This window comes from Aquarana catesbeiana, linkage group LG09 (genome assembly GCF_042186555.1).
Source record: "Aquarana catesbeiana isolate 2022-GZ linkage group LG09, ASM4218655v1, whole genome shotgun sequence".
In the NCBI taxonomy this organism is placed as follows: domain Eukaryota; kingdom Metazoa; phylum Chordata; class Amphibia; order Anura; family Ranidae; genus Aquarana; species Aquarana catesbeiana.
Window position 1 is genome coordinate 37,654,915 of NC_133332.1, and position 16,892 is coordinate 37,671,806.

At 41.6% G+C, this 16,892-nt stretch overlaps 1 protein-coding gene across 9 annotated transcripts in view; it reads right to left on the bottom strand.

Annotated features, from left to right (window-relative positions):
- Window positions 1–203: 203 nt before the first annotated feature.
- The window catches only part of LOC141107518 (zinc-alpha-2-glycoprotein-like), an 87,581-nt gene continuing 70,892 nt past the window's right edge, over window positions 204–16,892 (bottom strand). For 8 of the 9 annotated variants that reach the window (XM_073598298.1, XM_073598299.1, XM_073598300.1 and 5 more), the window contains 3 exons: window positions 14,754–14,842; window positions 8,941–8,975; window positions 204–526 (listed from right to left, as the gene is read on the bottom strand). In XM_073598298.1, coding sequence (XP_073454399.1) covers window positions 514–526; window positions 8,941–8,975; window positions 14,754–14,842 — 137 coding nt within the window. In that variant the 3' untranslated portion in view covers window positions 204–513. The remainder of the gene's footprint in view (window positions 527–8,940; window positions 8,976–14,753; window positions 14,843–16,892) is intronic. The other variant, XM_073598302.1, reaches the window with a different exon arrangement.

Genomic DNA, 16,892 nt, shown 5'->3' on the forward strand with positions numbered 1-16,892 from the left:
GTGCCCATAAGTGCCGCCTTATCAGTGCCACCTCATCAGTGCCCATCAGTGCAGCTTATCAGTGCCCATCAGTGCCACCTCATCAGTGAAGGAGAAAAATTACTTATTTACAAAATTTACTGACAAAAAATAAGAACAACTTTTTTTTTCCAAAATTTTTGGCCTTTTTATTTTTTTTGAAAAAATAAAAAACCCAGAAGTGATTAAATACCACCAAAAGAAAGCTTTATTTGTGTGAAGAAAAGGATAACAATTTCACATGATTACAGTGTAGCATGACCGCGCAATTGTCATTTAAAGTGTGACAGTGCTGAAAGGTGAAAAATGGCCTGGGCAGGAAGGGGGTGTAAGTGCCCTGAATTGAGGTGGTTAAATAGTTTCAAAAAAATCACAGCGGCTACAGACTGAAATTGAAATGTAAATTTTATTATGTTAAATTCATAAATGGCTTGTGCAGCAATTTTGCAGACTTTATTAAATGTTTTATTGTAAGTTGAGTTCTACTTTAGGCACTCAAATGGATTCCCTGGAAAACAAGAACACAACAGTATTTATATGTTTAAAACATAAACTATAACTCGTGCTAGGTGAAAAATAATAATAAAGTAAGACCGCAGCTGCTGTTGCAAAGGTACTAAAACCTTGTGGATAGAATAAACAGTGATAACGGCGCTAGCGGAATAATGACACAATGTGATACCATGTAACACACTAAGAAAAATAAATAAAGTGCTCAGTGCTTTCAAAATAAATGATCAGTGAACTAGTGATAGCGCAATGTGATCCCATATATCACACACTAAAAAATATTACATATTAAAATGCTGGGTGATTGCGATAGTAAACAATGGTGATGAAAAAGTGCTTCCGATCAGATGATATCACCTCTTGTGACCCCACTCACCGGAGTTATTGGACCCTCAGCTTTGCAGTCCAGGGGTCAAACTGGGCTTAGAGTTTTTTTTGGGAGGTAAGACACCGATATCAATTTCTCAGAGGTGATGGGTCTCAGCAGGATCCAGGATAATTTAGGACATGACGAGGCAAAAGAGAGAGAAAATACATGTGAAGGACCGCCAGTACACAAAACACACTGCACTGCTAATGAGTGTCACTCACGAGACATTAGGCAAAAACAAGCATCAGCGTTTTCCGGGTTCGCACCATCCGCGTGCGTTCCATGGGAACAGGAAGTAGCGTCACTGGTTCACTACTTGATGACGCCCTGGAGGAGGGGCGAAATGCGTCAACATAATTTCGGTATAGTGAACCAGTGACGCTACTTCCGGTTCCCATGGAACGCACGCGGATGGTGCGAACCCGGAACACGCTGATGCTTGTTTTTGCCTAATGTCTCGTGAGTGACACTCATTAGCAGCGCAGTGTGTTTTGTGTACTGGCGGTACTTCACATGTATTTTCTCTCTCTCTTTTGCCTCATCATGTCCTAAATTATCCTGGATCCTGCTGAGACCCATCACCTCTGAGAAATTGATATCAGTGTCCTACCTCCTAAAAAAACTCTAAGCCCAGTTTGACCCCTGGACTGCAAAGCTGAGGGTCCAATAACTCTGGTGAGTGGGGTCACAAAAGGTGATATCATCTGATCGGAGGCACTTTTTCATCACCATTTATGTTAATGGTGGATCAGTATATCCCGGTCACTTAAGAATATCTGAGAACAGAAATCTTGTAAGGGGAAGTGTGGAGGGGCATCTTTCTGTACCAGCCATGATATGGAGGGGGAATATTTGGATGAAGCTTAAAGAACAAATTCACTTTTAGTGAAGTAGTTCCTTCTTAAATTTTTTCCCCATCCCCTTTAGTGGAAGTCACAAAATGAAATACTTTCCTTCAGCCCCACTGCCCAGATCTTCACTGTGCCACCCTGCCTGGCTCTGCACAGCTATTGTATAAAAAGTCATTGCCGAAGCTATTCACTTCTATGGCTGGGGCCTCACAGTATATGACTACCAGGGGGAAATCGCCCATTAACCCTTTCAATGCCAGAGCCATTTTTGCATTTTGTGTACACATGTTTAAAAGATCATTTTAAGACCTCCTCTGTAACTCAAAACTGGTAACCTGTAAAAAATGTATTCTCTAGGGGGTCTGAAAAAAAATATATAATGTTTGGGGTTCTAAGTAATTTTCTAGCAAAAACAAAAACAGATTTTAATCACTTGCCGACTGCTGCATTCTGATATACGTCAGCAGAGGTGGGCAAATGGGCTTACGTGTACGTCCCCCTTAATTGGAGGGGCTAGCGGGCGCGCGCGTGTGCCTGCTGCATACAGCATGACCGTGCCTGGCGGGTCCCGCAAGTCCCCCGGTCTCCCGGCGATCATGTCACGGAGCTGAAGAACGGGGAAGTGCCTATGTAAACAAGGCATTTCCCATTCTGCCTTGTGTCATGACAGAGATCACTGCTCCCTGTCATTGGGAGCAGTGATCGCTTTCATGTGAGTTGAAGCCCATCCCCCCTACAGTTAGAATCTCTCCCTAGGACACACCTAACCCCTTCATCGCCACCTAGTGGTTAACCCCTTCCCTGCCAGTGTCATTTACACAGTAATCAGTGCATTTTTATAGCACTGATCACTGTATAAATGCCAATGGCCCAAAAAAGTGTCAGATGTGTCCGCCATAATGTCGCAGTCCCGATAAAAATCGCAGATCGTCGTCATTACTAATAAAAAAAATAATAATAAAAATGCCTAAAAACTATCCCCTATTTTGTAGACGTTATAACTTTTGCACAATTCAATCAATATACGCTTATTGAAATTTTTATTACCAAAAATATGTAGAAGAATACGTATCGGCCTAAACTGAGGAAAAAATTAGTTTTTTAATATATTTTTGGGGGATATTTATTATAGCAAAAAGTAAAAAAAAATGAGTTTTTTAAAAAATTGTCACTTTTTTTGTTTATAGCGCAAAAAATAAAAACCCCAGAGGTGATCAAATACCACCACAAGAAAGCTCTATTTGTGGGAAAAAGTGGTTAACTTGTAAACACCAAGCCTGAAAAATAGGCCTGGTCCTTAAAACGGAGTTCCACCCAAAAATGGAACTTCCGCTGTCCGGATTCCTCCCCCCCTCCGGTGTCACATTTGGCACCTTTTTAGGGGGGAGAGGGCAGCAGATACTTGTCTAATACAGGTAATTGCTCGCACTTCCGGCAAAAGATCGCCATGTCCGGCCCCTCCTCCGCCCCCCACCGCTCTCTTCTGGGAGACACACAGGTCCCACTCAGAACGTGCAGTGCGACTCGCCCGTGTGTAGTAGGGAACCAGGCAGTGAAGCCACAAGGCTTCACTGCCTGATTCCCTTACTAGCAATGCTGGTGCCTCCACCCGGAGCCGTGGGATGGATTGGCTTCGGGTGAGGACATTGCGGGCGCACTGGACAGGTAAGTGTCCTTCTTTTAAAAGTCAGCAGTTGCAGTATTTGTAGCTGCTTACTTTTAATTTTTTTTAGGCGGAACTCTGCTTTAAGTAGTTAACAGGGACCCCACTTTATTAATGTAATTGAAGCAATTATAGGACAAGATTAGTAACTACAATGTGAGCTATCTGTAGGAGAAGACTGCTGCACACTTGGCACTGAATAAATGCCACATGCTTTGCGTTTTAGTGTGTGTTGAACGTACTTAAGTTAATGTGCGTTGACGTGATTTTTTTAATGTGTTGCATTGCATTACCTTGATGTAAAAATTTTTAGAGCAGAAGACAAAAATATTTTATTTTATCCTCCTTAACACACAGTATCCTGCAGCAAGCTGTGATGATCTGTAGTGAATTGCTCTGTGTTTAAATGCAGCATGTATTGTTTGCACCCCGCACACATCAACATGGTGCATTGCTATGAAATTAGCGCATTGGAAACAACAGATTTCAGATGGTTATTGCATTGGGCTGCATTAATCAATGCAGCCCAACGGACATGGTGTGAATGGGCCCTCAAGCAAACCTTGCATGAAAATGAAAGATACTGTACTGCAATTAAGTAGACCCCCCCACATGTAAACACACTATAAAAAATAAAATAAAAATAAAATATTTTTTTTTTAGAAAGGAAGTTACTTAAAGAGGTTGCAAACCCTGTCAAAAAACAAACAAACCTGTAAGCTCATTATGACATACTTACCTTAGAACGAAGCTCTCTCAGCGGCACCCGCACACCACTGAGACAGCTGACATTTTTCCCGGCGTTTCTTCTGGGTTTGTGGGCTCCGGTGCTGTGATTGACCAGAGTTGTGATGACGTCACTCCCACTTATGTGCACGGGAGCCGGTGGTCACAGTACAGGGTCCTAAAGAAACACCACGGGCGGCCATTTCTTTAGAACGCATGCTCCGATGACGTTGGCATGGCGTGTACAGTAGATATCGCCTAAACGGTGCAAGTTTAGGAGATATTTACAGGACCTACAGGTAAGCCTTATTATAGGCTTACCTGTAGGTACAATTGTGTTCAGCAGCCAAATCAAAGTCAGTCAGCCAATGAGGAGAGAAAGGGGGCGGGGCCAGCCAACGACTCTGTGTCTGAATGGACACAGGGAGCTGTGGCTCAGCTTGGGTGCCCCCCATAGCAAGCAGCTTGCTGTGGGGGCACTCAACAGAAGGGAGGAGCCAGGAGCACAGAAGAGGCAACTGAGAAGAGGAGGATCTGGGCTGCTCTGTGCAAATCCACTGCAACAGAGCAGGTAAGTATAACATGTTTATTATTTTTAACTAAAAAAAAAAAAAAAAAAAAAAAAAAAGAGACTTTAGTATTACTTTAATTATAGGGCCACATTCTCATGAGAATGTGTAAGGTAAGCATCTTTCCCTTTGGTTTCTTTCTTTCTTTGTTTCTTTATTTCATGGGGATTATTAACCTCTTGCCATCCAGCCGCCGTCATTATACTGCGGCAGGTCAGCACGATCCCGCGAATCGTCGTAACTATACGTCGGCTCCTTTAAGCGGGATACCTGGCCACTTGTGATCGTGGGCACCAAAGGCAGAACAGGGACATGTGTATGTTTACAGGGAAGTGTAAACACACAAATCCCTGTTCTGTTCTGTGAGGAGAGACAGATCGTGAGCTCCTAATAGCTAGGAATCACGATCCGTCACTTCCTCTAGTCAGTCCCCTCCCCCTACAGTTGGAAACACACACAGGGAACCCCTTGATCGCCCCCTAGTGTTAACCCCTTCCCTGCCAGTAACATTTTTACAGTAATAAGTGCATTTTTATAGCACTGACGCTGTATAAATGCCAATGGTCCCAAAACTGTGTCAAAACTGTCCGATGTGTCCGCCATAATATCGCAGTCCCAATAAAAATCACAGATTGTCGTCTCATGGTTGGGACGTATCGCAGCTGTGAAAATGTCCCTATTGCCAAAGCTTCTGTACTTATACAGAGTGCTCCCTATTACAGTCCCACCCTATTAACATAGGATCATACAAAACAAAGTTTTCAAATACATTTGGGGCCCTATTAGGCCCAGAGTGGCGAGACCGGTTCTTCTCCGTAACAAGCTCTTTGGCGGCCTAGGCATTCCCAACTTTTCGCATTACTATCATGCAGCCCGTCTAGCCCGGTCAATATTATACCACGCTAAAGCTGAGATACCACTTTGGGTTGCCCTCGAGGCCATTGACTTACATCCGATTAATGTAACTAATTTAATATGGCTCCCTACATCAACATGAGGACCCATAACTAATCCATTAACACAACACATGCTTAACCTCCCTGGCGGTATGATTCTTTCTGATTTTAGGTGCTGAAAGCGGTACAATTATTTTGCATGGAAATTTGGCGTTTTATATTGTAGGTCTGTAATTATTAAGAATAACACACTTAAATCTGTCCAAACAAGAGTCTAGTAGATATCCCGGGTATGATAAAGTTTGAAACACAAAAACGTAAATTATAATATAATAAAAAAAAAAAAATAATTAAAAAAAATAAAAATAAATAGTAATAAAATAAATTTCCACACGATTCACTATCGCTCAATTCTGCAAGTGTTCTAATTTACTATTGCTGTTTTCTAGCTGGTCTAAAGCCATTTTTGACGTAAAGGGACACTTTTTGGTTGCTATGGACAATCTCCAGTTTCCAGGCAGAAAGAACAGTATATGCAATATAAAACTGCATGCAGGGCATGGGCCAAAGCACTGGGGACAAATGGGATGTGAAATGATTTCATACAGTACTGTAATCTGTAAGATTACAGTACTGTATGTGTTATGCTTTTGATATTTTTTTGAATTTGCCACCAGGCTCCGCCCCCGTGCGTCGCGACGCTCGCAGGGAGCTGGGGCCTGGCACAGAGAGGCTTCGGAGGAGGACACAGCCCGCGGACACTGCGGGGGACATCGCAGGATCCCGGGGACAAGGTAAGTAAGGAGGCACCAGGATCCTGCGATGCAATCCCGAGTGTGGCTCGGGGTTACCGCTAATGGTGCTGAATTTTAACCCCGAGCCACACTCGGGAATACCGTCAGGGAGGTTAAGCTATGGGACAGACTGAAAACCCCCTTTAAGTTACTCTCTCCACACTCCCCACTTCTATCCTATTTAGGCCATTCCCAATTTTACCCAGCTCGCACAGAGCCAACTTCATTCCATGCCTGTGTCCAGGCGGGTCTGACTCGCATTTGCGATCTAATTAGCGGAGACTCTGTAAAATCATTTCCAAATATCCAGGTGCAAGCACAGCTCCCCTACAGAGAATGCTTCCGCTACCTTCAAATTAAACACTTTGTTCAAACAATCATAAAATCTAACTCTGGGCTAGATACTCTAACTGAATTTGAGCATATGTGCGACTCGGACCCATATGCCCCAGGTATTATCTCCCGTCTATACTCCCACCTTACATTACCACCCCCGGGTCTCCCCACCTATGCACAGCGATGGTTAAGGGACTTAGATATTAGCCTTGAAATGGATGACTGGACGACCATATGGTCTAACACAAAAAACTCATCCCAAAACGTTGTTGCTTCAGAAGTGAACTATAAAGTGTTAATGCGCTGGTATCTAGTCCCAGCTAGAATCGCTAAATTTCTACCTGAGTCCTCTCCAAGCTGTTTCAGAGGGTGTGGAGACAGGGGCACACATCTACATATCTGGTGGACATGCCCCCTGGTGCAGTGCTTCTGGGCAACAGTATTCCGGATGGCATCCACCCTCCACCAAGTTACCTTACTGTACCTCCTAACTCAACAATGGCCCTCCTTAATCATTTCCCGCAAGATTACACTAGATCACAACTCCGTCTCCTCCTTCACTTATTTACCGCAGCCAAACAGACGATTGCTAAGGCTTGGAAAACGCCCACTCTTAACAGTCGAAATAAAGAATAGGATCACCCAAGCAATGATACATAGCAAAATTGAAGCGAGAATTCTTGATAAAGTCCCTCAACACTCCAGAACCTGGCAACCCTGGGTTGAACATTTTTTGCCCGCGGATATTGACGAAAGCCTCTTGCTACTTTAGGTGGGTCTCCATACCACCTTGAGACTCTGAAATGGTTCTTGTGCCCGCGTGGACCGACCGGTACCTCTCTCCCCTCTGCTTCTCTTATCCACATCTCCTTCTCTTATACTCCCCCTTTACTACTACTTTTCCTTCTTTCATTCTTCTACCCTATCCTACCCTCCAAAGTTAAATACTGGTAATGTACTCTGTTACATGTGATAGTTTCGGTGGCCTCCCCACCACTGTTTTTGGGGAATGGCCAACACTTTACTGTAGTAAAATTTGGAACGTAGCTCCCTTTAGCTATTCATGTATCTAGTTACACTGATCCAGAATGTTACTTGATTAAGAATGTACCTGCTGTTATATTATTCAGTTTTCTTTATGCTCATGTTCTTTTACCTTATTATTATACACACTGTCAACTATTCGTATGGTACAATGTATTGAGCTTAATGTAACAGTTGTATGTGAAATTACCAATAAAATATTTGAAAAGAAAAATCACAGATTGCTGCCATTACTAGTAAAAAAAATAAATAAATATTAATAAAAATGCTATAAATTTATGCCCCTTTTTGTAGACGCTATAACTTTTGCGCAAACCAATCAATATATGCTTATTGCGATTATTTCTTACCAAAAATATGTAGAAGAATACATATCGGCCTAAACTGAGAAAAATGGCTTTTTTTAAGAAAAAATGGGGATATTTATTATAGCAAAAAGTACAAAATATTGGGAGTTATTTACTAAAGCTGGAGCGTACAAAGTCTGGTGCAACTCTATATTGAAATCAGCTTTCAGGTTGTATTGCCAAAGCTTAATTGAACAAGCTGAAGTTAGAAGCTGATTGGCTACCTTGCACAGCTGCACCAGATTCTGAGTGCTCCAGTTTTAGTAAATCCCCTCATTTGTGTTTTTTTTAAATTGTCGCTCTTTTTTTGTTTATAGCGCAAAAAATAAAAACCGCAGAGATGATCAAATACCACCAAAAGAAAGCTCTATTTGTGGGGAAAAAACGGACGTAAATTTTGTTTGGGTGCAACATCGCACGACTGCGCAATTGTTAGTTAAAGCGACGTAGTACCGAATCGCAAAAAATGGCCTGGTCATTGAGCAGCCAAATCTTCCGGGGCTGAAGTGGTTAGATAAATTTGATGCAAGGTCTGCTTTAAGTGAATTACTCCTTTGGCTCACTGATGGAGCTCAATGACTGAGTGGGATCATCCAATAAGCCAGCAACATAACCTCATCCAGATTTGATGTAAAATCAGGTTTATGCAAATTGATTCCCTTATCCCTAGCTGCAATGGAGTTTAGGGTAAAAATAATTTATTTTCACCATCTAGCCATAGAAAGGATGAAATTTATCCCCTAGATGTGAGATGAACTTTGATCTCACCAAGACGTCAGAGAAAATTCTTGATCACTTTCAACAGTTACTACTTACCGGGTCAACACTATAGGGGTCCGTCTTGCCTGAAACTGAGAAATAAACATTTATCATGGCAGCCCTATAGAATATGGTGACCATACTTTCACAATAAAGTCCTGGGACTCCCTACTGACCACACCCACATTTAACCACACCCACAAAAAAATCACTTGCGTGGGTTTCCTCCGGGTTCTTCTTCAAGGACATGCTGGTAGGTTAATTGGCTCCTGTCGAAATTGGCCCTAGTATGTGTATGTATGAATGTGAGTTAGGGACCTTAGATCATAAGCTCCTTGAGGGCAGGGACTGATGTGAATGTAAAATATATACGTAAAGTGGTGTGTAAATTGTCAGTGCTATACAAGTACCTGTAGAAAAATATTTAAACAATATAAAAACATGTAAATGTTGATAATACCCATAAGAGGTATTCTGCCTGGCTTTATCATCAAATCATAGGGCAGTATGACAAAATTTTGCTCTCAATCAAAATGCAAATAAAGTACCAACTACTAAGGTACTTTTAGTACTAAAGTATAAAGTACTAACCACTACATGGAAAAAATCCTTTTCAAGTTTCTGTATACAAACATATATAAGATCATCACTAGTATTATCATGGAGTCAGTATGTAAATCTGACCAATTGTTTTCTTTAATTTATTATACACCCCCCAAAAAATTGTCATAGACATCCTTTAGAATTCTGTTGGGTTGCTGCACAAAAATTGCCCCTGTGATTCAAGTCAATTCTCAAATATGGGCCAATGACATCATCACTTTCCCCGGCCCCTTTGTTTACATACAGTTTTGAATATCCCAGCTGACAGCTGGATGGGGCCGGGAATAGAGCCCTGTGCACATCCCAACAAAATCATGCCCGACTGAGTACTGGTATACCTCTGTACGCAAGCCTAGAGTTGGTCTTAACTGCCACTGGTTTCCTAATCTGCAAACTGGGGGTAATTGTTTATAAATCTGTATCTGCCATTGCGGCAGGGTCTTAAAGTGGCAGTAGTTAGTACTGTAATAAGAATATTCCTGCGCTACCCAATTGGAAAAAGAAAAGAAAACAAGAACTCAGAAAAATAGTAAAAAACGCACGTATGTGACTGGACAGCTGCATGCACCGAAGCAAGGGTCAGACATAAGCCCAAAATCAAACTGAGGTATAGGGGGGAGGTGCTGCGCTAACCAGAAGAAAGCTGTAAATCTCTGTCTGTGGTCAATTAATAAATGACATAAAATTGCATAATAAATCGCATAAATAAGTGTTGACACTAAAAACATTCAAGTCTTAATAATCAGCATCATGTGTATGTGAAAAAAAGTGCATAAAAAATCCTTTTCAGTTAGTATATACTAAATGACAAAAAAAAACGCATGTAAAATCGCATAAATAAGTGTTGACACTAAAAACATAAATCTAGATAATCATGTGTAGGTGCACAAAGGGACATAAACACTACTTCATGTGAATAATTCTAAATAAAAATGCATAGAATAAATCAGAAATAACCATCAAAAACATATCCTTATAAATGGTGCAAAACGTACAAAGTGCCAGTGCTTAAAGGTAATCTAGATATCGCAAATAAAACACATCAATCCAACGCAATATGGATAATAAATAATATAAATAAATGTCCCAATAATAGTGATATAAAATATAATGTGCTGGCCTGCGAAACAAATGACCAATGACATGCCAGTAAGTGCAGCAAACTTAAAGTGCCAGTGTAAAAGTCATTGAAGGTGCAAAAGCAAGTTCTGGTGTATTCAACAAAACAACAGTGGGGTGTCTGGGATGCAATTCACTCAGTGTCCTCTTCGTGCATAAAACACTATTGTAAGCAGTGGCCCCTTACCTAGCGGTGCTAGGTCAACCGCATGAATTGTAGCTAAAACGCCAGGTCCTGAGCCTCCATCGCGTCCCTATATCCACGCTTGCCGGTGTTGGGTTATCCTAATGGCAGCTGATTACAAGTGGCTATGGTCCTATCAGGGGTCCTGGACCAGCGCGGATCCTAGCTCAGCCTCCACATCTCAGGTATGTATGTACAGGAATAGGCAGGACAAAGGTACTTGATAGTGAAGTATGTCTTAACCAGGTAATGCTTTATTAAAAATCTTTAAGTAGATGTACTCACATAAAAACAATGCAGAGCAAACCTCTCTCCTACGAGCAGCGAACTCGTTCTGTGTCTAGCAATGTGAAACAGCCTATTCCGTCCCTACGCGTGTCATCACCGATCACGTGACTTCTTCCCCTGAAGAAGTCACGTGATCGGTGATGACACGCGTAGGGACGGAATAGGCTATTTCACATTGCTAGACACAGAACGAGTTCGCTGCTCGTAGGAGAGAGGTTTGCTCTGCATTGTTTTTATGTGAGTACATCTACTTAAAGATTTTTAATAAAGCATTACCTGGTTAAGACATACTTCACTATCAAGTACCTTTGTCCTGCATATTCCTGTACATACATACCTGAGATGTGGAGGCTGAGCTAGGATCCGCGCTGGTCCAGGACCCCTGATAGGACCATAGCCACTTGTAATCAGCTGCCATTAGGATAACCCAACACCGGCAAGCGTGGATATAGGGACGCGATGGAGGCTCAGGACCTGGCGTTTTAGCTACAATTCATGCGGTTGACCTAGCACCGCTAGGTAAGGGGCCACTGCTTACATTAGTGTTTTATGCACGAAGAGGACACTGAGTGAATTGCATCCCAGACACCCCACTGTTGTTTTGTTGAATACACCAGAACTTGCTTTTGCACCTTCAATGACTTTTACACTGGCACTTTAAGTTTGCTGCACTTACTGGCATGTCATTGGTCATTTGTTTCGCAGGCCAGCACATTATATTTTATATCACTATTATTGGGACATTTATTTATATTATTTATTATCCATATTGCGTTGGATTGATGTGTTTTATTTGCGATATCTAGATCACCTTTAAGCACTGGCACTTTGTACGTTTTGCACCATTTATAAGGATATGTTTTTGATGGTTATTTCTGATTTATTCTATGTATTTTTATTTAGAATTATTCATATGAAGTAGTGTTTATGTCCCTATGTGCACCTACACATGATTATCTAGATTTATATGTTTTTAGTGTCAACACTTATTTATGTGATTTTACATGCATTTTTTTTTTTTCATTTAGTATATACCAACTGAAAAGGATTTTTTATGCACTTTTTTTCACATACACATGATGCTGATTATTAAGACTTGAATGTTTTTAGTGTCAACACTTATTTATGCGATTTATGGGATTTATTATGCGATTTTATGTCATTTATTAATTGACCACAGACAGAGATTTACAGCTTTCTTCTGGTTAGCGCAGAACCTCCCCCCTATACCTCAGTAGTTAGTACTACCTGAATTTGGCGCACATGTTGGTATTGTTACTGAAACTGGCATAACTGCATGTCTAAATTAGGCGCAGGTAGTTCCAAAGGAAATTACTGCCAGAAAACATGTAAATGCTTTATTGATCTTCCCCCCATTAATTTCATTAGGACTTTATTTTTTTATGTTCTTAACCTAGAATGCTTTTTCTTACCATTTCATTTGTGTCACACTCTATAGGGGCCTGTTGACTGTTGGATGTATGTAATTTGCACTAGTCTTTGGTTACCCATAGCAATGGCATTACTCTTCCGGTTTGACTTGCCGAGTAGACTTCTTACAGTAGCTGTGCTTTATACCCCACATGTACTTTACTGACCCAAGTTCTTTTAAATACACCAGGACCAACATGCACCCCTTTGAATAACTTTAGACTAAGCTTAAAACAGTTGACACAACATTACTTTACATTACAAACATTTATTTTTAGAGTTTCTGCCAATACAGTCCAACACGAACAGTGTTCATATTCTGACCCTAACTACAACTGAATGGTTGCCCAGGCATACCTGTACGAGGTAGTAGTCCTTTTTGGTGTCCTCCAAGTGCTGGTTGAACACCGGATCCCCGATGCCTCTGATAGACTGCGAGGTGCAGCAGTCCTCCTCCACAGAAATTAAAGCATGTCCTGCTTGGTATGGCCCGTCCGACGATCCCAAACCCAGCTTTCCCGCATTTTTATGTGGCACTACCCCTGTAGGGGTTGCAGATGACAGGGTTCCCCACTCGTTCACAGGCAAACAACAAGTAACTTCCACACTTTCTCCAGACTCAAGGAACAGTCTTTAAGCTTGGTTTTTATGTTTTATTTTAGGGTAATAACTTGGATGGGGATTAGGAATTATGGGATGCCCAATGTAATAGCAACAAAACCAGGGACAACTTCCTCCCTATGTACAACTCTGATTGATCTCCTTCTCTCTGCACAACTCTGATTGATCTCCTTCTTCTAGCAGCTAACAGTCTTTGTTAGCAATACAAAAGCCCCCTATGGACTAAGAACTCTTAATTTCTTTAGAAAGTAGCACAAAGTGTTGTGAACTGCATTTTAGAGTACCTCCAAATCCCTTGTAGACACTGATCCCAGTTCTACTACTGCAGGTAATGCCAGCCCACCTGGCTGCCTATTCACCAGTCTACCCGACTGACTCTTCACCAGTCTACCCGACTGACTTGGAGATCTTCCAGGGCAAGGTTAAAGAAGATTTAAGCACACTGATATCTTCCAGAGAGACCTGCTACGTGTGGCAGTATCTCCCCTTGTAGGTCCCTGAACCATGCTGTAGTACTCACACTGTCGTCATTGCTCTCGCTGCCTCTCAGGGAAGACTCCTGTTGTCAGGATCCTCCCAGGCCAGCCTGGAGCCCCAACCTGAGGCAGAGCACCCCCCTAGACTAGGAGGTGTGTCTCAAGGGCCATCAACAGTCCCCTCAGTGCTCCATCTCCATCTTCCACCCGACTCCCCTGCCAGCATGACTCATTTATATTTAAGGGTTGGCTTAGCCCCATGCCAGGCCTACTGCCAGGGGATTGGCTAAACTCCCCTAAGAATGCAGAACAACCCTCCTCCACCCTCCAGCTTCCTGAACGTTTTCCAACTTTCCAGAACCAGGGGAAGGTACCAGAGAGTTGTCTGTATGAGTCATCCAGCCCTGACCTAAAATAAACCCAAGACCCATTTAAAGACTCACAGGTTTAAGCATGAGTCAGATATACATTTTCCTGCACTCTAGAGGGTGCTACACTTATACTACCGGTGGTAAGGGTGGATCCAAAAGGCCCAGGAGCTGCAGCACACGTATTAAATCTTTCCCCCCTTGCGTGGGCCAGCCAATAACTAAAACCAGAATACCTGTAGGCAACCTGCCTACAGGCCCACTTGTACCTGTACATTTTATGTGTGTTTTGGGTGTGGTGCTTTAAAAAGAATCCCACTTGCTGCATCTTTCATGCCCTTTCATAAAAAAGCATGTTCTATACAGTTCAATAGTAATGTACCTGAAACGCATGTAAAACACACCTAAAACACAGTGCACCTAAGATGCACCACACAAATGTGAACTGGCCCTTAGGGTCAGGGGCCTGAGGGCCCTCTGATAACTTTCATACCCAACATTATACTCAGTGCGGTGTATTTACTAAAGGCAAATAGACTGTGCGCCATGGAAGTGCAGGTACAGTCATTTTTCCCAGAGCTTAGTAAATGTGGTAAAGCGCTTCGGATTTCCATCATCCAATCACGTGTAAGCTTAAAATGCTGTTTTGGTTTTTTTCTTGCAACCGATTACAAAGTGAAGCTTTACCACATTTAGTAAAGAAAATTAGTGCAACTGCTCTTGCAAAGTACACAGTCTATTTTCCATCAATAAACCAACCCCAGTATGTCCCAAACTTACCATTCTAATGCAGAATATCAATATTAAAATAGAGATGAATGAAGAAGACAGCAAAACCAAACGCACTTTTACATCATATTTGGTGGGTTCTGAAAAGAACAATAATTAAATATTATTATGAATAAAAAAGAAATGATCCATTCTGCATAATAAAGCTGAACTCCAAGCAAACAGCCAAATACAAAGATGAAATACACATAAGGGAGTTGTTTTACCTGATAAAGTATTGTTATTTCTCTACATCCAGGGCTGAGATTTACACTCAGCTCTTTCATACAACACAGCTCTGCCTGGCAGGACACAAAGCTGATCTTTGATCACTGCATTTAACCTCCCTGGCGGTATGATTATTTCGGATTTTAGGTGCTGAAAGCGGTACAATTATTTTGCATGGAAATTTGGCGTTTTATATTGTAGGTCTGTAATTCTTAGCAATAACACACTTACATCTGTCCAAACAAGAGTCTAGTAGATATCCCGGGTATGATAAAGTTTGAAACACAAAATCATAAATTATAATATAATAAATAAATATAAATAATTAAAAAAAAAAATAATATAATAATAATAAATTAATTTCCCCATGATTCACTATCGCTCAAATCTGCAAGTGTTCTAATTTATTATCGCTGTTTTCTAGCTGGTCTAAAGCCACTTTTGACGTAAAGGGACACTTTTTGGTTTCTATGGACAATCTCCAGTTTCCAGGCAGAAAGAACAGTATATATCACATAAAACTGCATGCAGGGCATGGGCCAAAGCACTGGGGACAAAAGGGATGTGAAATCATTTCATACAGTACTGTAATCTGTAAGATTACAGTACTGTATGTGTTATGATTTTGACATTTTTTTGAATTTGCCGCCAGGCTCCGCCCCCATGCGTCGCGACGCTCGCAGGGAATGGAGCCTGGCAAGGGGAGGCTTTGGACGAGGACAGAGCCCACGGACACTGCGGGGGACATCGCAGGATCCCGGGGACAAGGTAAGTAAAGGCACACCAGGATCCTGCGATGTAATCCCGAGTGTGGCTCGGGGTTACCGCTAATGGTCCTGATTTTCAACCCCGAGCCAGACTCGGGAAAACCGCCAGGGAGGCTACATAACATGACTGGGGGGTATACTAATCCTGACTGTGAAGGGGCACATCTCTCTGATGCAAAGAATGACATTTGCAAACAACATATTATTCCTGGCTTTATTTAAAAACAACAAACGAATTTAAGGAGGACTCCACAATAGAAAAAAAAAAGTGTGACGTTCCCCTGAAAATCCATACCAGACCCTTAATCTAAGCATGCAGCCTGGCTAGCCAGGAAAGGGGGACGAGCAATGCCACCCTATCTAGAACCTTGGCAGGCCACATACTTTGAACATAGGGGAGTGCAAACACTCCATGTTGATGAGCACAAGGGCCTCTTCCCCCACAACCTTGGCCAGTGGCTGTGGGGGTATGCCAGTGATGTCACTGCCATCTCTTTCCCTTTGCTTAAGTGGCAGGGAATCCTGGTGACATCAGTGGTTCCTATGGACGTTACAGGTGCAAGCACCCATAGCTTCATTAGGAACCAGTGACAGTGGAAAGTTGTCATATATAGGATTGGTAGAAAAACAGAGGACTAAACAGGAAAAAGTTTGGGCTTTCAACAGCAGTGTTAATTTTGGCAGCAAATTTCGATTTAGTCTTAGGACTAAAATGGCATTTTTGTCCCATTTTAGTCTTCTGCAATTGTTCTAGTTTTAGTCGTATTTAGTTGACTAAACCTCCAGGACATTTTAGTCGACTAAAACTCATTTGAGTCATCTAAAATTGAATATGTTGAGTTAAATTGTAACACATTATTTAAGCATTTCTCTACAATTTCCAAACTCATTATATACTGCTGGAGTGAAAAATCTAATATGCTATTATTTATGGTATTGAGGTATGAACATGCACTACAGGTCAGTGTTAATTTAATTTAGTTTTAGTCTTAGTCTTTTGACTAAAATTGCATTTTAGTTTTAGTCGTATTTTAGTCATCTCAATTGTTTTAGTCTTAGTCATATTTTAGTCGACTAAAATGGTATTAGGTTAGTCAATTAAAATGTTTTAGTCCAGGCTGTCAGAGTCCCCCCTGGGCATGCATTATCATGCCAC